The following is a 21811-nucleotide window of genomic DNA, read 5'->3' as shown; positions in this document are numbered from 1 at the left end:
AAGGAACTTATCAGGTTTTCAACTTATCAGGTTGTAGTTTCCTTCCTGCTCGTCACTCGACTTACCGTGACTAAATTCAAGATGGCGGCGGCCGCTAAACTTCTTGCAGTTACTGTCTGTATAAATCTTCTCGTAAATAAACTACCGGTGCTTTTTCTGAGTTCTCAATGTCTCGCTTTAAATGTCAGGGCCCTTGGAAGTCTACCAATGAAGTGTGGAGCTACTTTGTGCCTCGTAAATGGCATAAAACAGTGATTTATTTACATGGCTACTCCGATGCCCTATTCACCCTCATTGACAACCTGTTGTGAGCATCGGCTAACTGACCCCAGATTTCGGACTGCAGTGGACAAGACGAGATGAGATGTGCAAGGTACGTTCACACTCGGTATCATGATTCATTACACTTTAGGTCAATATCACACCGGACTTCTCCTTTAAAGGGATAGTTCACCCCCCAAAAAATAAATTTGTTTTATCGTTTCAAACCTTCCTTTTGTTGAACATAAAAGAAGGTATTTTGAAGACTGTTGGAATCAAAGCTGTTTTGGTTACCAATGACTTTCAATGTATGAATAAAAAATACTGAGATGTTACAAAATGATCTTTTTTTATGTTCCACAGTTTACGTTAGGCCGTTGCAGCCTAAATGTTTATGTGTAATAAATTTTGTTGAATCAAATAAAACTATAAAGCTATAATTTGTAATGTCTACTTGATACTTTCTCATTTAACACAAAAATAGTTTTAAATAATCTTTTGTGGGTATTTTCGAAGTCAAATTTATTTTGCGATTAATTAGATTGATTAATTAATCAAAACATCATGTAATTAACAATTAATATAAGTTTTGTGGTTTGACTGTAAAACCTGTCAACTGTGTGTGAATTTGCATTTGCTCAGTGCTACTGATGAAGTAATTCTGTAAATGTCCAGACATTGAAGTAATGTTAGTCGCCTGTTTGTATAATGCCTTGTGTCTGATGCATTGCAGGATTTGTTAAAGTCATGCCAGGAGCAAATTGAGAGAGTGCTGATGAATAACCTGAGGGAGGGCCGCCGGCAACAGCAGAAACAGCAGCAGCAGGAACAGGGTGGACCGCGCAGCAAAGCACTTGATGACCAAGACCAGTCCAGCACCCCAACCGATGTACGAGACATCAACTTGTGAGCTTGCTTCTGGAATGCTGTGATCAGTCTTCAAGAGGAAAAAAAAGAGAAAAAAAAAACAACAAAAAACAAAAACGACAAAAAAACAAACAACCCCAACAAAAAGTGCTTGCTAGTCTTTGTAGAGTTTTATCTTCATTTTCCAGTAAAAATTGCTCCCGTAAATGGAAAAAAAAGAAAAAAAATCAAAGCTATTTTAGATACAAAAAATAGATATTTTTAAAATGATTTGATACTGATGCAAAAAGCTCTACGGTGCCTCAGACTCTTAGAAGGGAAGCGTGTAGTATTTTGCAAACTCTTTTGATTATGTAAACATAATAATATGATATTTAATGCAAAAGTGTTAGTGTAAAGGGCTTTTCAAAATAGAGAGTCTACTGTATCAGACTGGCTTGAAAGGGTACAAAAAGTGGGGCTATGTTTTTTTTTTCCTGTTTTGTTGTGATTTTTTTTTTTGGTTCATGTTGGAATGCCTGAACTTGAACACACAATGAGGTGCCATGAGTATGAATGGACGCACCCATTCATTTGACTGTGTACTAAGTGCATTAGGACCAGAAAGAGGGATTTAAAAAAGGAGTGGTGAGACACAAGTCTTATGTTGAGAACGCAGGGCTCTTTTGCTAGGGCAACAGGGGCTTATATCACAGACTATTAATATTATTTTATGATGATTATTATTATTATTCCTGTTAAACAAGCAAGTTATTGTCTCTCGATGCTAAAGTTACAGACACTTCAAATAAGCTTTTGTCAAGCTGCTTGTGTGCATGCATTTATGTGTGGTGTATGTTGGCTCATGTGCAAGCGTGTACAAGTTACTCTATATCAAGCACTCTTGTGTGAGTCATGTGGGCTTCGTTTAATCATCTATCTGCAAGTGTTTGGTCATAGAGACTGGTTCAGTGGTGGGCACATGGTCAAAGGACTGGACAGGGGATAGTACATGATTCCACAATGCTTCGAGGGCCTCCTGTATCGGTGCCTTATATGTTAAATGCTTTTTTTACTGGCCTGGAAACTGCTTGAGGGCTGAGCCCAACCCAGTGCACAGAACAAGAGGAGGCAAGAACAGGGAGCGGACAGAGACGACGACGTTCTCTCGTATCTTCTAAAGGCAAGAAGAGTTGTTTTTAAAATATGTGGGTAAGGTAATGGCAGCCTCCCACTAAATATTACAGTTGTATTGTATACAGCCAGTTTATTACGATATTATGTATTTTGTCGTGAGCGTGTTGAAGGAGCCTTAGGCTGATATACGGTTGGTCCCGTCAGGGACCGAAAAATGAGTTGCGGAGTTGTTTGCAAGCAAATGTGTGCTAATTCTGTTAGCAGTTAAGGAATGTGTAGGCAAGAATGATCGAGGGCCATGACGATGAAGCTTGGTTTGAGGTTTGAAGCATGCTGCTGAGATGAGGATGCTGATGTGGAGTTACATGTGATTTGTTAATATGCTGATATGGAGAAGCAGGAAAGGAGGCCAAAGGAGAAACAACAGCTATGGTTTCCATACATCACCTGATATTTAAGATCTTTAATCTATTTGTCCGTTTATTTGTTTGTCCTTTAGTTTTTATGTCTCGTGTTTGAATTACAGACCAGTATCTAAACCAGTTTCAGTGATCCCGCTAGCGCACGACTGGGGAAGGTTACTCCATCGGTTTCAGTTCAGAGAGCATATTTGCCATGGATAACAAATGGTTAAGGTTAATGTTTTTTTTTTCTTTCTCTTTTTTCTTTTTTGGGCTGGTTTCCCATGTTTAGATCATGGCATGTTCAGTTCATTATAGCGTTAAAGCATTGGAAAACCAATGTATGACAACAACGGCAACGAAATAATATTAATGCAAATTAAAAAAAAAAAAAAAGACCAAAAACAGACAACAAAAAGACAGATTGAAATGGAAGAAAAATGTTTGTTGATTTGCACGCTCCAAGGGCAGTTTTCGATTTGAAAAGACTTGTGCAACTGCAACATTGCAGAAAAAAAATGTTATATAGTGCCTTGAGTCTGATGTTAGACTTTCACCCTGTTTTGCCAAGCTTAAGCATAAGATCCACTACCCAGCCATCCAAAATATGCTGCTTCCAAAGGTTGAACAGGCATGGGGTTTGAAAACATCCACAAGTCATTACACAGTGGCTGAAAACAGGGTGCATCAGCAGCACAAAACTGCTTTCGTATGCTGAATTCTCATAGCTTACCTTGAAAAGGGGCAGTCGAGCTTAGGTTTGTGTCCGTCTATGTATGCGTGTGTGTTTGTGTGCATGTCTTTCTGTGGGCAAGGGAGATGTTTACGTGTACTCATGTGTTTACTTTTTTCCAAAAACGGTTCTTAGTGATGCCTGAGTTTCACAAGTCACATTTCCTCCATCCTCGCACCAAAACCCCCTGGCAATCTTATTGTATTAAGTTAATCTGTCTTATTATTTTCCCAGAAAATGAATTACAGTACTGTTAACGGATTGTATGGGTGGTATAAGTGGTTTGAGTTTGAATATGGACCGAAGTTACGTTCCTTAGGGGGTATGATACTGTATTCCAAAGTGATGAGAGATGGAAAGAGTGTGAAGACATCAATCAAGTGTCAATATTGTTAATGAGTTATTGTTTTTTTCCGCTGCTAAAAAGCTATGATTTTTTTTTTGTTTGTTTCATCGTATACACAAAAATAACATTACATAGTTGTGATGTCACATCAGTGTGCTGCTATTTTATAAACAATTGTATTATAATTATTTTACTGCTTACAGAATACTTTGAGAATACAGAAGTAGAGGGTAAAAGAAGAACATGAAATGAGTATTCGACTGGAAATGCTCTTTGTACAGTGTGCTCTTATTAAGGCATGTTTCTTTACCTTTTAAATCTTTTTTCCTTCTCTTCTTTCTCTTTCACATTCTGTAAGTGTGGTATCTCTATACCTCAGGTTTACTGGACATAAAAGACTTTCCCATTACCTCACACAGCTCACAACAGTTTTTTCGGGAACCTGGAAAGGACCGCACAAATGAGAGGTTATGATATTTCTGCTGTGTCTCATGTAGTAAATTCAGTGGAAGTTAATTTCCAAAGTAGATGAAATAGCAAGCTTACAAGGCTCCCACCTGGACTTCAAAAAATAGTGGACGGAGGAGGTGAAGAACACGTGACAATGTCTTATGTACACAGCCTGTATCAGTGGATGTAAACCTGTAAATATCAAACACGCAACAACATTGAGAAAAGCCCTCCTCCCTCCACTATAACCATATCATGTACCTCAATTATGTCTGTTGCACAACCTCTGTTCAATAAATCTGCTTTAAAGAGAGTGGTGCTATGTTGGTCCTATGTTATTGTTCCCTTTTATTGGCAAAGTTAACGCTGAAAATAACAATGGGAATCTATCCGGCATGTTATAACCTGGTAAAGAATGTGTTGATAATCAGACACAGGCCAGATGGAAAATGACACACTTCAAAAATAAATCAGACGTTGAATTTTTCTGTTCAACGATGTTTCCTTTCAGAATTATCCGCTAAGTAATGGCAACCAAGTCAGAGACCATCACAGCTGATTTTGAGGAGATGAACTATGAGATAAAGTCATTAGGACTTGGCAACTCTGTGGATATTCTTTGGATTTCTGTTGAACTCAAATAATTTGTCATTGAGAGCATGAATGAAGTTAAAAGAGAGGACATGCTGTATGCTAAGGTCAATAAACTTACCATGAAAGAAGTATTCCGTCTCCTGTTCTCTTTATTTCAGTACATCATTGGTAAAAACTGATATACTTCGACGTCAATTTTTATAAACTGAGGAATTTGGTGAGAGACTGAAATATAACGTTAACATTTAATAAAATACCTACCTATTTGTCTTGGTAAAGCAATGTCGATTAGATACAGTTCAAAATAAAACCGTTAAATGACAGACTCTGACAGACTTATGCAATTTTAAAGCCCGCCAAGCTCCGCTGACCGCTGGCGCCAGTGACTGCAAACCTCTACGTCAGGATGAGGTATGAATGATTCGTGAACGAATCGTTCTTTTGAATCGGATCTTTTTGATGAATCTTTTGAGCTAGTGAGCACAACCGGTCTGAACTATGTTCACGAACCGGATGCAGAATGTTAAAGACACAACATCAGCTTTATCAGTAAACATGGTTTTGACAAATGTGACCCTGGACCACAAAACCAGTCTTAAGTAGCACGGGTATATTTGTAGCAATAGCCAAAAAAAACAAAACAACAACAACAAAAAAAAACGTATAGGTCAAAATGATAGATTTTTGTTTTACGCCAAAAATCATTAGGATATTAAGTAAATATGTTTCATGGAGATATTTTGTACATTTCCTACTGTAAATATATCAAAACCTAATTTTTGGTTAGTATATGCATTGATAAGAACTTTCTTTGAACAACTTTAAAGGCGATTTTCTTAGTATTTAAATTTTTTTGCAAATAGGCTAGTTGTATATTGCTTATCACTAACAAACCTTAGCTTTCAGGTGATGTATAAATCTCAGTTTCTAAAAATTAATCCTTATGACTGGTTCTCTTTCATCATCTCGTGTTCGAGATCCACCTATGGGAAGGCATATCCGTACCTGACCTCTGCAGGATCTCTCCACTCGATGTTTCAGAGAACCGGGGTTACGACAGTAACCTATTGTTTTGTGGTCACAAATAACTATTTATTAAATAACTATTTCAGCCAGGAAATATAAATCCATGTTAGTACTGTTTCAGCTACCACAAGTTAAACTGGGATAAATTAATTTGCAAATAATAAACTAAACAAAAAAGTTTAGATGTAGCTTTATTTGGTACGTAACGCTTAATGGGACCGCGTAATAATGTAAATAGGTTTTGACTATGGTTTTGACAGAAAAAGAATCGCTTTACTGTTTTTGACTCGTTCGAAAGAACCGATTTGTGAAATTGAACCGGACCCGGACCGCCATGAGTATAAACTTCCGGCTAGTCAAGTGAGATAAGCGCTGTCAGTGCTGTCACCCCAAATCAGCAAATATTAGGCTACTGTTTAAAAAACAGGAGGCGTGACAGCTTGTGTATGTCTCCGGGCTCAATGGATTTGCATCTTATAACCTCACGACGCTGTTAACTGCATATATTTAAACGTTACCTGCAGCAATGTTTGCTTTTGGGTTAACGTTAGTCCGACAGTAAGTTGTCTTATTTGTTTTGTTTACTTCATGAATGAGATTTATTTTTAATTCATAGCTATTGCCATGTGATAATCACTGCATTATTGATTCAGGAATAGTAAATAAAAGTGATCTGAGAGAATAGTTTTAATTGTACTTTGCTGTAGGCTAGTTCTAAGTTATACTCTAGATCGGTAATAATACATGAGGGTTGTCTGACATTTAGTAGAGTTTAAATATACTGGTGGGAATTTCGTTTAAAGTTTACTGGGCTTCACATATCATATTACTCATGTCTGTTGTAGCTTAAGCTTAAAGGTCAGTACAAATCGCTCTTTCAGTGAAAGGTCAGAGGGAAATTTGATGTCAAAATAAGTTCAACCTTTACTGTCCACGTTAAATAGATATAGGCAAAAATCTGCTGTCTTTTATCTCAAGACGTTTTGTAGAATCTCTACTTGTTGTGTGTGTGTATGTGTGAACAGCCTACTACCATAAATAAAGTTAGGAAAACCCTACTGATTAACCTAATGTGTTTTAGTTAGTAATGTAATTTTTATTGATCACTCTAACCATTTTGGTTTACCAGCGGTGAGACGCAGTGCAACAAAGATGGCCTTTTACAAGGTAAAATTTTCTTTTCAGGGAAAAAGACATTACCTGTTACCCCTAACTTTCAGTACCCCTTTTTCATTTCATTAGCCTGTTAATTATAAGCATTAATTATTATCCTATTTACTGTATCCCACCATATGCTCGCCTAACCACAAACTATATTCATCATTTCTTTGCTTTTAGGTCAGAAAATAGACTCTCCGCTCTCTGAAATTGGAATACGGCAGTCTGAGGCTGCTGGTCAGTACCTCAGGAATGTAAAATTCACAAATGTGTTTGTCAGCGACATGAAACGTGCCAAGCAGGTAAGCAGAAACATTCTAGTATAGAAAGTCTAGTAGAGAAATACAAGTTGTCCACAGGTAGAGGGAGATGTTTCTCCACAAATTTGACAAAATAACCAAAATGAAATTCAGGTCAAATGAGCTGGAAATGCATGTTTCCTTGGATAACATTCAGTAAGCATTAAAGTGAGTATTAATAAGTATTTAATTTGATAAAGAAATTGTCAGTAATACTCACGTCTTTGTAAAATTACAGACTGCGGAGATCATTGTGAAGAACAACAGAAACTGTCATGATATAGAAATAGTGGCAGATCCAACACTTAAAGAGAGAGTAAGTACAGACTACTGCTTGATAAAACAAGAAAAATGTCTGCTTAAAGTCTGTCCTTTCAGCAGCTTTTCATATGGATCTCAAACCAGTTTCTTTTCACCAGAGTTTTGGTATAGCCGAGGGAGGTCGAGTTATAGAAATGAAAAATATGGCTAAAGCAGCTGGGCAGCCTTTACCTCAGTTCACTCCACCTGAGGGAGAGACCATGGAGCAGGTAAAATAAATGTTTTTAAAAGGTTTAAGTTCACCCAAAAATGAAAATTATCCCATACTCACCACTCACTCTCAAGCCATCATAGGTGTATATGACTTTCTTCTTTCAGATGAATAAAATCTGAGTTATATTAAAAAATGTCCTGGCTCTTCCAAGATTTATAATGGCAGTGAATGGCTGTTGAGATATGGAAGTCCAATAAAGTGGATCCATCAGTCATAAAAAGTGCTCCACACGGCTCTGGAGGGTTAATAAAGGCATTCTGAAGCAAATCCATATTATAAAATCCATATTTAAGACTTTATAAACTGTAATCTAAACTGTTGTATGCGCACAGTATATAGAAAGCCTTTTTTGTTATTTTTCAGGTAAAGGTGCGAATCAAGGATTTTCTCAAGGCTATGTTCCAGCGAATAGCTAATGACCATCAAGACAAAATACAAGAAGGTAACATATCCATACCAAATGAAACTGATAGGGTTCCTGCAGGACTTCCAGATGATGGAGTTTTGAATGTGCCTGTCCATGCCTTGGTGGTTGGTCACGGGGCTTATATGAGCATAGCGATGAAGTATTTCTTTGAGGACCTGAAGTGTCCCATGCCCCGCGGTTTAGACCCTGCTCAACGGTACTCCATCTGCCCGAACACCGGAATGTGCCGCTTTATTATCACTGTGAAATGTTGTAATGCAGGTCCTGCACTTTCAGACATGAAATGTGTGTTCATCAACAGAAGAGACCACATCAAGTCTTAGATTAAGAACAACAGTTTAAAAATCGAAAAGGTAAAATGTAAAAAAGCAACAAAATGTTTGTGTTATGCAGAAATTAAATCATATTCAAGCACTTAATTGTATTCATTAAACATAACTTAGACAATATTTTAAAAAAAAATATCTAAGGGATTTCAGTTATAACTTATGAGTCCTATAATTTTATATGTGTGGTAACTTATACACTGGCAGTATTTAATACTGACTTCTAAAAGTGTTTAATATTCTGTAAGGGAGTGTTTGTGTAAGTTATTGATTTAATTTTAAATGTATAAAAGTATACATTTTAACTAAATAAATATGTCCTCCATCTATGTTCTTATGTTATTTATCATTTTTCTCATTGGTATCACTGCAGTTTCTATATTATGCAATGTTTTCTTACTGATGTTATCTTCAACAGTTTTCAAAGTGAGTTTTTGTTTTCATCTTTGAACCATGACTATAATAACCTGTCCTAAATTATTACCGAACCTAAAACATTCCTGCAAGAACACAATATTTTTTATAAATGTGCCTCATATTTACATTACAACAGTTGCAGAGTGTCCTGACATGTACTTCAACAGCACAGAACAGTCAATATTGAAGATATTCAGCTACTTTGACCTCATTTTAATGTGTTTGTTAGGAGTTTGAATTCATTTATTTCTGCAAACTAATGCTCCCAAATAGTGTCCTAAATTTAAACAAACTGTTGACGAAAGAAAGCATATATTGTTGGTTGTAGACGTTTGCCTCTTTTAAAATTACATAATCATTAAAACAAACATCAACAAGGCCAACTGATATCACTCGGTTCTCATATCATTAAGCAATAAAGGAAACTCCAGGTATTAAGACTTGTATGGCTTAATATGACGTAAATGATGTTTCTTACTGAAATATGTTGTAGAAAACCCATGTAAGACTTAAGTTAAAAAAAAATCCACATCGTTTTATACATATTTTGGACTATGGTGGGCGCCATTATGACGTGAAATTGTTGCACTTAGTAAGCTACTGGCGATTCCTGTTGCTATAGAGGGTTTTCACAACGCTTCATCAATCAGCCATTTTGGTGCCACTGACCGTAAACAATGCCTCTGAACCAAACGAAACTTGGATATTTTGCTGATTACTGCTGCTGAAAATAGTCAATTATCATCATGTTTTGGGCTGTACTAATCGGTCAGACCGGGAAAAACATTTGGAGTACTATAGACTGCCAAACGTTATAACAAATCAAGGAGAAGAGTGCAAAAAACTGTCTGAGGGACAAAAGGCATTTGTGGTTGTCCAAACTGAAACATGATTTCCAGGGGAAGAATCTTGACAACATTCTTGTTTGTTCTTATCACTTCCAGTCAGAAAGGTGAAATATTAGGCTTATATCTTAATTAAAACTGCTGGTACGTATCTTTAACACCTATTAACTCTAGTTTGTCAAAATTTTGCGCCCTTTCCTGCTTACTAAGTTTTTCTCTATATGATTTAGCAGCTTCCATACATTTTTTCCATGGTTTAGACAGCTCAAATTTAGGAGAACAACATATTCAGACTGTGCAATCCATGCTGTTTTTTTTTTTTTTTTTTATACATCCGAGGATCTCCAACATGTAAGTGCAAACCCTCTATTTTTATGGCAACACAACTTGAAAAAAATAAAATACTGATACGATGACCACAGCTATTGAAAGAGCTTACAGGTCATAAGTATCGGCATGTTTACATCCTGTCAGGCACCTAGCGTTTCTTGTCTCTGCCGTTTGTAAGCTTTTTTAGTAGCTGTGGTCACTAAAAGCCTCTAATGCATCAGGGCTGAAGTGGAGAGAACAAAGATGCTGGTCTTTAGGAAGTTTTATTCGTCCACAGTCATCTTCCCATTCTGTTCTCCTCTTCTTATCGCTAGGAAAAACCTTAAGTCGCACAGGTATATTTCAAGCAATAGCCAATTATTATTTTTCTTTTATGACAAAAATCATTAGGATATTAGTCATCATTAGATATCAGTATTTCTGAGTTATTCCAGATTTTCAAATAGTTGTATCTCAGCCAAATATTGTCTTATTGTAACAATTAAAATAATTTTAATTTTAATTTTTAAAAAAAATTGACGCTCATGACTGGTTTTGTGGTCCAGGGTCACATATAACATCAACAAGGACAGGAAGCTAAGAAAATGTTTTTTTCCAATCCTTTTATTTTTTGAATGCATCCATTAGCTATATATTATACATTGGGCATTAAAGATTTTACTCAATGTGAATACTGGTAATTACTTTTCTAAGAATTGCTGAAAAGATTAGCTAATACAACAAAAAATACAATTTAAAAGTTTTTTTTTCACATTTAATACATTTCTGAGAAGATATTAAATTAAAGACATCAATACAAAATATAATAAATAAAAATGTATTAGTACTTTTTAATAAATAATTCAGTAGAGGTGACCAGCACCATGTCATACATGTTTGAAATGATGATATTTAAGTCTACTGACTTAGCATTTCATAATACTACTTACATCAATTAATGGAAAAGGTTCTTGCACAGTTCTTATGAAAACAATGTCATTGCCACAGCATTGCAAGGTAGTTTAAATTTTAACCGACTTAAAAAGGTGAAAGGACTGACAAACAGTGACCTATACTAGCCTCACCTACTGAGGTCCTGAGGCCCTAGATTGCATCATATCCAGTTCTTGGTTATATGTTTCCTTGAAACCATTTGGTTTCTCACTGTAAATTGTAAGTTCTCTAGATCAGTGTACTGATTTAAGGAATCATCCAAAAAACGAAGTCCTCCCTGGGTAGTCCACAGATGGTTTTCTTTGGTACAAGGCTGTAAAATCATAAATCTTTATTTTGAAGTGGTTGGTAATTTGTTCAGAATGGATCAGATGGTGCAACTTGCTTGTTTTTCTTCTGTTTTTGCAAATTTGGACTGACAGGGCTCTTGGAGAGCAGAACATGTAACGGGTCATCACAGGAAGTGATAGTCTCTTTAGAAACATTACTGCTGCGCTCATGCTCTTGATTTGATCTTCGATAAGTAGCAGTCTTTGACCTCGGATTCTCTGATCCCAAAGGATCAGATGGGTCAATATACTGGCTTCTTCTCCGTCTGTGATGTGTTTTATGGTTGTTTGACTGCAGAGAATGATGCAATTCTGCACTATAAGCCTCAGTGTGGCTTTTAGCTCCAACAAGCTTGATCAGTGCAGCACTCCTCAGTGGACACAAAGCATGATGGTAATCCTTTCCGTGAATTTTTTTAAAGCAGTCCTTATTAATGCCATCAACCTGAGGATAATAATGTGTTTATTAAAGCTTTTTGTTTGTTTGTTTGTTTGTTTGTTTGTAAAATTCAAAAGAACAGCAATGATTTGAAATAGAATCTTAGAAGAATTCTCTTAAGAAATAACATTAACATTTAAGTATTAACTTTAAAATAATTGACTGTTTTTATTTTTTTAATTAGTAGTATTTTATTTGTCATTTAAGGTTTTTAGCTATAATAATTATATGTATAATATATCCATAATATAGTAATTAGGGTAGCAAAAGTCTTTAAAAATTGTAAAGTCAGATATTGTTTACAATATTATTTAAAACAACAAATACTTACTGAAATATATGTCTTTTTAGCTGTATCCAAGCACATTACATTATTTTTAATACGAAGTAGTGAGAAGCAGTCCTTGCTTCTTTTCTTCAGTAAAGCAGTTCCTTTATGAATTAAAAGAGCACCAGTGATGTTATTAAAACAGTCAAAATATATAGAAACGTGCCTGTTTATGAAAAAAATGAACTTAACTTACCTTTTGACTCTTGATAAATGGCGTTCCTCATTCTTTTACTAAATTTCATCATCAGGAAATATCTGTATCTGCTGATCATGTCCTCCATATTGCTCAGATTTTTTCTTGTTAAATCTGTTTGGCTTGTTTCCTCTTTTATAGGATGACAAGTTATTAGTGTAGAGGTGCTTAGAGCAGCCAGACAGAGAAGATGGACTGTGTGCATGATCAGACTGGATCAGGCAAGAGCTCAGGATACAGTGAGGCATCTTACTGCTACCTTATATAACTGGGGAAAATGAGTTCAAAGGTCATGTTTGCTGACCAAGATGATCACCTAAAACTGGCATTTGTGAGCAGGGGCCGGTTTTTACCAGACTTACGTAAGTTGCAACCTAGTTTTGAAGGGGCACGGAGTTACAACTTACGCACTACTAAATACACTTTCATTTTACAGTTAATTACATAAGGCAAAAGTTGTTAAATTCACGGATAAATGGAATTGACAGCATTTCGGCACAACTTCAACTCGCGTATTTCAAGTGTGCGATCGGATCGCTGAGGGTAAACGTCATATTATGTGACTACACAGTACAGAGAGTTTACGACTTACTATCTACGTTCTAAAGAACAAATGGTGCAATTGAATAAATTACACAAAAAGAGGGTTTGCACTTATGCGACTATTTGGTCCGCCATTTTGGCGATACTCAGATGTAAACAACAGCATGGATTACACGGGTAATGTACTACTGAATAGGTGGACTGCTAATGTCTGCTGTCTAAACCACAGAGAACAATTTGTGGACTCTGCTCTGAAAGGGCACACTATTTTGACAAACTAAAGTTAATAGGCGGTAAAGATACGTACAAGCAGTAAATTAGCCTAATAGTTCACCTACCTGACCAGAACAAACACAAATGTGGTCAAGATTCTTGCCCTGGAAATCCTGTTTCGGTTTAGCCAACCACAAACGCCTCAGAAATGTTTTTGCACTCTTCTCCTTGATTTGTTAACTTTTTGCAGTCTATAGTACTCCAAATTTTGTTGTTTTTTCGGTCCAACCAATTAGTACAACGCAAAACATGAGAATAATTGACTATTTTCAGCAGCAAAACCAGCAAAATATACCAGTTAAGTTTGCTTCAGTGGTATTGTTTACATTCAGTGCTGGTGTGATGATGCGTTGTGAAAACACTATTTTGCACCTTTAATTCACTTCTTGTGCTTTTTATGTTTTGTTTGGTGTATAAGCGTTTATAAATCTTAAATGGAAACGTATTTATTCCATTAATTACATGAGGTAAAAGTGGTTAAATTCAAGGTTGACGGCATTTCGGCACACCATCTACTCACGTATTTTAAGTCTACAATTGTGCACTAAGGGTAAGCGACATATTATGCGACTACACATTAAGTTACTTTTCGGAGAGTTTACGACTTACTGTCTAACTTACGTTTTAAACGCCCTAACAAAGTGCAACCGAATAAAATACACAAATTACTAGCAACAGTTGCTAGTGCTAGTGTGGACTTTTACGCTACACACTCTAGGTAGTTATCTATCTAGCTCTGTTTTGACGAATAAATTTATTGGTTATATATATTATTTAAAATAAATTTTTGTTTAAGAAAATGCTACAGGCTTACAATATAAAAATGTTATTCATTTATTTTATTTATTGTTAGTTATTTACTAGCCTATTTGTGTGTTATTTGCTTTGTCTGTGCATAAAAAGGTAAGTGAAATAGAACGAAACAGGAGGGTAATCGTAAAAATCTTATGCATTTCTGATTTTGACCACATGATGGGGCCCTAACCCAAGTAATACCATCCGTATTTTTAACCCCTACTAACTAAATCTTTCAAACCTCTTTAAATAAAAACCTAATTTAATTATCATTAAAGTAAAATGCAAAAACACAGAGGCTAAAAAACAACCTTTTATTTTCATTTCAGTAATACAGTTGGCTGCTGTGCACAGCACATACGTATAAAAATAAAAGGAAACATTTTCTTAATATATTAGAATTCTTACTAATTTTTTCATTTTTTTTCAGAGAACAAAATGATTGGCAAAAAAGTTTGTTGTCTCCAACAATTGTACAATCATTTCAACAAATTGGAACTAAGGCAGAAGGTGAGGTATATGTTAGAAAATAGGAGGGGAATTTGGAGGAGGCATCTGCCCCTCAGTGCAGGAATACAAAACTGAGAAAACACAAAGGTTGCATACGTACAAGGACACACACACATGCACCACCCCTTACAATCATCTCCCAAGCCGCAAATGGGGCCATTTCAAAGCTGGAGACAAAGTACAGTACAAAGAAACTGGTGGAACTTATATGAGAAATAGCTGTTTCTGTATAAGCACTTAGTTTAGAGGGCTTAACTTCTAGATACAGATTTCTGTCCGACATTTTGCATTAAAAACCATGCAAAACTCTATTCATTTCATCTAAGTTTAAAGAGATCAGAAATGTGATAGAGGACAGGGTACAGTGGAGATACATAGCAATAAATTAACATCAGTCATCACATACATAAAAAACAGTCATTTTGACAGTTTCATTGAAGCAAACACATTGCATGCCATATTTGGGGTACAAAGAATTTTAAATCCATAGCTGTCAATAATAATATATTGTTTATATTTTCAACATAATACAGCTGAAAATCTCTCTTTATTCCCAGAACATAAAAATGACCATAGCTATAGACCATAGTTTTCATTTTGCTTAAACAGACAGACAGTTCACCCACAAATGAAAATTCGATTTTATTTATTTATATCGTTCTAAACCTGTGTTCCTTTCTTATTCTTAAAAGTGTCCATACAATGGAAGTCAACGGGGTCCAAAACATTCTTCAAAATATCTTCTTACATTCCACAGAAGAAAGAATGGCACGCAAGTTTGGAACGACATGAGGGTGAGTAATCTTCATTTCTGGATGAAATATCCCATTAAGAAAAAAGTCACAAACACACTCCATGAGCATATTGTAGATAACCTAAATATCAGTGTACCTGGTTCAAACATCCCAGCCATAACTGTTATAAAAATAACATCCTTCTCCTTTGTAGCATTAAGATGTCTCAAGAGGTCAAGTAGAAGCAGTAATGCAAGAGAAGTCAAGGTCGATATGTACTAGCTAGTACTGCAGTGATTATCAAACCTATTCTCTCCTGCACATTGCAGCTGCGACAGAAATTCAACACGTGTTCTAACATGACATGGTTTGCACGTGTTTTAAGGGTATCGTTGCAAAGATATAAAGAGATCTTGATTGTTGCAGCGTGAGCTGCGAAAAAAAGAAAAGAAAAATGAGAGCCTCAGTCTTTAACCGAATATTCTTATAATAATTTAGTATTATTTAAATTCAAAGGAGTTTATTTCTTTAAAGAAGTTCATCCAAAAATGGAAATTTGCTGAAAATGTACTCACCCTCAGGCCATCCAAGATATAGATGAGTTTGTAAATTCATCAGAACAGATTTGAAGAAATTTTGAATTAAATCACTTGCTCACCAATGGGTGCCATCAGAATGAGAGTCCAAAAGCTGATAAAAACATCACAATAATCTACAAGTAATCCACACAACTGCAGTCCATCACTTAATGTCTTGTGAAGTGAAAAGCTGTGTGTTTGTAATAAACTCTCACATCAAAATTCACAAACATACTTGTTTGGAACTGTTTTTGCTTGATCTTTGCATACTTTTTCTCTTTGCACTGGTGAAAGCAATACTATGGATAGAGGACTTTTCACTTAAAGTCAAAGACATTAACTTATGGAATGGAGTCGTGTGTGGATTACTTGTGGATTATTGTAATGTCTTTATCAGCTGTTTGGATTTTTATTCTGACGGCACCCATTCACTGCAGAAAATGACGTAATGCTAATTTCTCCAAATCTGTTCTGATGAAAAAACAAACTCAATTACATCTCGGATGACCTGAGAGTGAATACATTATTAGCAAATTTTCATTTTTGGTTAAACTATTGCTAGAATTCTATAACTGGAAAAAGTGTGGACGAGGGAAGGGGAATGCCTACAAATACCGAAGTTTAATTCAATTTCAAGTGCGACTTGACCAAATTCTCTAGACAAAGTCAATTGAATTTGGAATTTAAGAGTGTGCACAGGTGTTCAGGTCTATGCTTGGTATTTAAACATAAAGTAAGGAGCAAATTATGTTATCTCGGAGAGATTAAGACGGTTGTATTGGTTTTTACATTCCAAAGACTTTTTGAGGTGGAGTTCAAGTATGCAGTTAACATGTTGGTGAATGAGCCCTCACTGACTGTTGAGGTAAAACATAGACCATAGAGTATCGATACAAAAAAAGAGTTTAATTGCACGCTATATTTAATCGGATAAGTGAAATGAACGGTTTTCTTATCACTACACTACAACAGCTACACTATCATATAATCGTGCCACATAATTCAAGATTAATGCAATTCTATGCATTTCATTAGCTTAATCAGTATTCATGTAAATGGAAGCACCCAAGACCTTTCAGGACTAGCCATCCACAGACTTTCAGTCAAATTCTGAGCTTACACGAGGCGTAAAATAGCCCTCTCTGAGTTGAACGCCCAATAAGGATGCATGCAATCGGTTTTTAATGTCGACTATTTAGTTATTAATCTAAATATGGATCAAAAACCTCTTTCTTGCATGCATAAAAGGAGGAAAATAGCAAAGGCTAAGGCACCACCTAATCATGAAAAATAAGTGCTTTCATCTCCCTAGAAAAATGGTGAAACAGATGAAGATCAGAGTAAACTGATATTTCTTTTTCCCTCCGTAACTTTTTTCGACGCGGACGTGGCTCTCTGAGGTAATAAAAAGTATCCGTTGCACTGTAAAAGCTAAGGATGTTAGTCCAATGCCGGGTAAGGTTTACACCAGTTATGGCAAGCACCCATAAAAAGTGAGAGGGCAAAAAAAGCTCCTCGACTCTCGTAATATTCATAATAGAAATCATAAGCAGCAAAGAATGGCATGTACACAAAGTTCAGACACAAAGTAAGCTACCGAAATATACATATATTCTTATTTCAACGAGAATAAATACCGTAAGTGTTATTTTAGTTCTTTGCAGTTCACCTCTTAGCATGTTTGGGTTACCTACGAGAACATCCAACATGTGCAAATTATTGTGTTATTGCCAGGTTTGCTCATAAACGTGGGAGGAAATGTGTGACAGTCATTGCTGGGGAAGCCTTGTAGCCTCGCTTCAAGCGGCCGTGTTTGCTGAGGGCGATATAAAAGCCCTTGTAAATGGAAGACTCGTATGCATTGTAATTGTTGGGCAGCAGTGTCTCCTTGAACTTGCACTCGTCATGGAAGGCCCTCTAAAAATGGTATGGATTAGATAGTTAGTTTGGTATTACTCCTCCCGTCTTCCTTCTAAGCCCCACACAACACTTCTCCATCACATACTTTCAGTACACCCTCCTTTCTAATCTAACTAGGGTAAAGTGCAGGAAAAAAAGCTTTAAAATTCAAGGCAAGTCATTTCCAGTTTCTGTAGAATTCAAAACTTCTCAATGTGAATTCTTTCACAACATGTGCATGGATTGAAGGTTAGATATTTTTTCAAGGCCCATGCTGTTTCTAAAGGAGATGCCAATCAGCTAAACATCAGAAGAGCCTAACTTATCAGTCCATCTGTTTTATCTCCAATTTCTATTGCGTAAAAAATGACTTTGTCTGTTTAACTAATCTCCGACTGTGCCAACGGCGTAAATCTTTAAGTAACTTTAATTAACAGATTTTTATCAACACATCAGATTTATCACTTGTACAAAAATGCGGAACTGTTAATAACATGCACATCGTCTGTATGCTAAACAAAGCTCTAAGTTCACTTTTAATTTATGTGTTTGAAAGACGTAGAAGGTACTCCTACTGACAATGATTGACTATCACAAACTATAAACGAGAAAGGACCGTGGAATTACAAAGGTTGAGAAGATCTTTAGCTAGATTATTCTGCCATATATAGAAGAACCATTTTTGGTTCCCCAAAGAACTGAAGAACATTTTAAAACTGGTAAAGAACCTTTTGGGGAATGGAAAGGTTCCATGGAACTATCAGTGCCAATAAAGAACCTTTATTTTTAAGAGTGTGTCATCAAAGAGCTAATATGTTACTCATGGTGAGATCTGGCATCTAAGTAATCCAAGTGCAAAGTAGGCCAAATTTACATTCAAGCCATGCACAACATCACAGCTCATATGAGCCAACAGATATTAAAAATGAATGACAAGCCAATGTACTGAAAGTATCATCAACTACAGTCGAGGAATCAAGACATTTCCAAAGCGAATGACATATTCCAGACCATTATGTTCATATTTGAGTGCAAAATGAATCAAACACAGCAAAAAACAGCAAATGTATGCATTTGGGTCAATGACTAGTTTGTTTTTGTTAAATTTTAATGATTTTTTTTTTATTTCAGCTTTTGAATTAAAAGATTGCACCATATCGTGCCGAACGGTTCTACTTCGAATTCCATGTGAACATGTTTCTGCACCGTACCGTTACAAGCCGTTGTTTTGACGGTTGGATAATGGTTTTCTGGTATAGTTTATCTTCTACAAGCCTTTCTGTTAAGTGAGACACATTACTCTAGCTAACTCATTGTCTAATTTTATGTCAATAAATTCTAGTTTCAGAACTGTTACTCTTTTTGTGGCTAACATCTTCCTTATCACGTTCGCGCCAATGTTTACGTACTGTAGTATCAAGCGTTAAGTCACCAGTCTATAAGGTTACGTTCTAATCCTGATTTCGTAGCGCCAGCACAGTACAATTAAAAAAGAGACCATAACTGTGCCAACTGGCCTGGATTGACATGGAACGGCACGGTTTCGCAACGAGAACCGTTCGGCCCGACGGTGCTAATTTGATATTTTGTCAAAAATGTCAGGTGGTGTTGTGACCTTAAAGGAAAGGCACATTTTGTTCAGGTCAAACGATGAAAGAAAATGTTTGTTGAAAACTATTTTTGACTGTGTACATTAATTTTTTCGTAATGGTTACACCACTTGACATTTCAGAGTCATTAAATAAATATTTCAGTGTTTTTATTTTAATGAAACCAACTTTAGACATACAATTCTATTTCTAAGAACGTTTTATCACCTTAGACCAGATTAATCCTTATTTGTCACTGACCCATTTAGCACTGCAAGACTGAAGTGGCGTTTTCTGCACAATACAATGAAACCAAACGACAGGCATACCTACCGTTCCGTATAACCTTCCGCGGCTGCTCATTGCGACAAACAGCTTGCTTTTCACGCCGTATAGACTAACGACTCCTCTCTCTACCGCTGAGATTTCTATTAGACCTGATTGAACAGAACATCAGTGTTACATACATGACAATGTGGCACACGGGCAGCTCATTTTACTCAAACTGCAGGATGCGTTCTGCACAAGTGGGTGGATCCAGGGGATGCACAGAGCCTTTGTTCTGCATTTTCTCCCATGCTGGCTCATTTCTTATACTGTGACATGGAAAAAAGCCCTGCAGTTCTGGCATGTACGACAAGCAGATGGACGCTGTGTAAAATTAGTTGGCGTCTAAATTCGTCCAAGCATTCGTGTCATGTTTGAGCCTCGGGAAATTCAGCGGTGATTGACACTAGGGTTTATTTTAATAGATATGTCATTGCTTTAGGACACATGCGACAATGACAATAATAATAATACTAATAATATTTATTCTAGAATAATTCATTACAAAATATAATATAGAATATAACATATAAATATTCTAAAATGAAATAAAAATTTGAGCTGTTCATTCAGTCATCATCCATCCCTGGTATAACGCGTCATGCATGACATTTCTGGATGCAACTCACTGTACTGGTTCTCATTATGGACACCGTTTATCCTTCCGTCTGGCAGGACCTGCAGGTGAAACCCGATGCCCACGTTGCAGTACAGCCTCCGCACTCTCTTAATGCCCAGCAAATAGTCAGTCTCCCAGTTCAGGTCCGATTTCTCCACCGAGATCCCCAAAACGGAGCGGGAGAAGAGCGTCTCCCACCTTTTCTCCAGTGAAGTTGCATTAGTCCTGTTCGAGGTGGGGTAGGAGGACACGATCCCAAGCAGAAAGCCCAGCAGAACAACCGCAGTCCACGTCCAGCGCCCGCTGCTCTCGCACATACTGATGAGGAACCTTTGCGCAGTGGCCATCCGGTTTACCCTCGGGGCACGTGGTCAAAATTAATGCCCCTAAAAATACCACTCTTGTTTTTCTTCTTTCGGCATGGTGGCAGGGGCTTATTTTTGGAAGGCAGGTCGGGGCTGCGAGCGTGTAACGCAATAAGCCCCTCGGTAGATGAGAAGAGCAGGGCGGCAGAGCTTGAGCTGGTGGCGGTGGCGGCGATGATGATTACCATGTTTCACCTCTCTAGATGGGGAGCACCACACACTCACCAAAATGCAAGCTCACCTTGCCTGGGAGATCTTCGGGATGACATCACTCACCTTCAGGATGACATCACGCTGACCTCACCGCCGCCGGGGGTCAGTTCGAACGCCAAAACCCAATCGCTGTCAATCCACGCCAGCGGCCCCGGGGAGAGTGAGCGCGAGAGTGAGCGGCAGAGAACATGGGGCGTGATGGGCTTCGTTGGCAGCTCCCAAATTGGACCGGCGGTCATATGCCCGACGGCGGGCCGCTTCCTTATTTAGAAGGAAGGTGTAAAAACAGGCCAGTTGTCACCGCGGAGCCATGTCAATCTTGCAAAACACTTCCTGCGCTGTTTGCTCAGGAAGCTTTCACTAAGCTATATTTTGAATGTGCCCTATTGATTTATTCAGCTGGGTAAAAACACTTAGTTGGACGGAACGCAAGTCCGAGCGCGATCTGAACTCCTTTGATCGCTGACGAAGCCTAATTGACTAAGCACTTAATAGACAGACAGACAGACAGACAGACAGACAGACAGAGAGATAGATAGATAGATAGATAGATAGATAGATAGATAGATAGATAGATAGATAGATAGATAGATAGATAGATAGATAGATAGATAGATAGATAGATAGATATTTTACCTGACAGGTACAGAAAAATTCAAGACTGTAGGCTGTGTCCAACAGGTGGCGCTGTCTCTTTAAATATCCAATACTTAAAAGTCACTCAGATTAACACAAAGTGTAAGTATTTTTCAGTTTTGTATGTTATCAGTATTATGTGTATTATTGCATAATTATACAACACATAATCGTCCCGTACAGCGCGAGGTCACAGAAGTTAATAACTTCTAAGATTCTTTTGGAGAAAATAATAGGCTATTTATTTTAATTTCCTTGGGGATTAATGATATTTGAGACTGGCATATTAAAACTCACCACTTCTTAAATTGAATTAACCTAAATCAGTCAGAATATTACATTATGTTTATTACTTTCTAATTTAAATAAACCAA

General features: G+C 36.8%; 3 protein-coding genes and 1 long non-coding RNA gene across 4 annotated transcripts in view; 2 read left to right on the top strand and 2 right to left on the bottom strand.

Annotated features, from left to right (window-relative positions):
• ccnd2a (cyclin D2, a) overlaps nucleotides 1-4899 on the top strand; it is a 9300-nt gene extending 4401 nt beyond the window's left edge. Inside the window, exon 3 of the mRNA XM_073831620.1 lies at nucleotides 974-4899. Within this exon, the coding sequence (XP_073687721.1) occupies nucleotides 974-1171 (198 nt within the window). The 3' untranslated portion in view covers nucleotides 1172-4899. The remainder of the gene's footprint in view (nucleotides 1-973) is intronic.
• A 1234-nt stretch (nucleotides 4900-6133) lies between these two features.
• On the top strand, nucleotides 6134-8869 carry tigara (TP53 induced glycolysis regulatory phosphatase a). The gene is made up of 6 exons (XM_073831868.1): nucleotides 6134-6352; nucleotides 6924-6961; nucleotides 7133-7254; nucleotides 7490-7567; nucleotides 7671-7781; nucleotides 8150-8869. Exons 1-6 carry the CDS (start codon nucleotides 6321-6323, stop codon nucleotides 8534-8536), a joined length of 768 nt encoding a protein of 255 aa, XP_073687969.1. The 5' UTR covers nucleotides 6134-6320; the 3' UTR covers nucleotides 8537-8869.
• A 1849-nt stretch (nucleotides 8870-10718) lies between these two features.
• Nucleotides 10719-12568, bottom strand: LOC141301675 (uncharacterized). The gene is made up of 3 exons (XR_012342211.1): nucleotides 12357-12568; nucleotides 12164-12264; nucleotides 10719-11838 (listed from the first exon to the last, which is right to left on the bottom strand). It is a non-coding gene; the product is annotated as an uncharacterized lncRNA (long non-coding RNA).
• Nucleotides 12569-14267: 1699 nt separating this feature from the next.
• fgf6a (fibroblast growth factor 6a) lies at nucleotides 14268-21217 on the bottom strand. The gene is made up of 3 exons (XM_073831869.1): nucleotides 20234-21217; nucleotides 19611-19714; nucleotides 14268-17706 (listed from the first exon to the last, which is right to left on the bottom strand). Exons 1-3 carry the CDS (start codon nucleotides 20568-20570, stop codon nucleotides 17530-17532), a joined length of 618 nt encoding a protein of 205 aa, XP_073687970.1. The 5' UTR covers nucleotides 20571-21217; the 3' UTR covers nucleotides 14268-17529.
• Nucleotides 21218-21811: the final 594 nt, after the last annotated feature.

The sequence above is a fragment of the Garra rufa genome, chromosome 25 (genome assembly GCF_049309525.1).
Source record: "Garra rufa chromosome 25, GarRuf1.0, whole genome shotgun sequence".
NCBI lineage: Eukaryota > Metazoa > Chordata > Actinopteri > Cypriniformes > Cyprinidae > Garra > Garra rufa.
Note: the sequence above shows the minus strand (reverse complement) of the source record. Positions and strands in the feature narration are given on the sequence as shown.

Excerpts from the sequence above, each read along its gene's own strand:
- tigara (XM_073831868.1), top strand. The coding sequence starts at position 6,321 with ATGTTTGCTTTTGGGTTAACGTTAGTCCGACA. Across the intron at positions 6,353-6,923 it reads GGGTTAACGTTAGTCCGACA|CGGTGAGACGCAGTGCAACA; the intron begins GTAAGTTGTCTT and ends TTGGTTTACCAG. Across the intron at positions 6,962-7,132 it reads CAAAGATGGCCTTTTACAAG|GTCAGAAAATAGACTCTCCG; the intron begins GTAAAATTTTCT and ends CTTTGCTTTTAG.
- fgf6a (XM_073831869.1), bottom strand. The coding sequence starts at position 20,570 with ATGGCCACTGCGCAAAGGTTCCTCATCAGTATGTGCGAGAGCAGCGGG. Across the intron at positions 19,715-20,233 it reads CCATAATGAGAACCAGTACA|GTCTAATAGAAATCTCAGCG; the intron begins GTGAGTTGCATC and ends CTGTTCAATCAG. Across the intron at positions 17,707-19,610 it reads GCGGAAGGTTATACGGAACG|AGGGCCTTCCATGACGAGTG; the intron begins GTAGGTATGCCT and ends TACCATTTTTAG.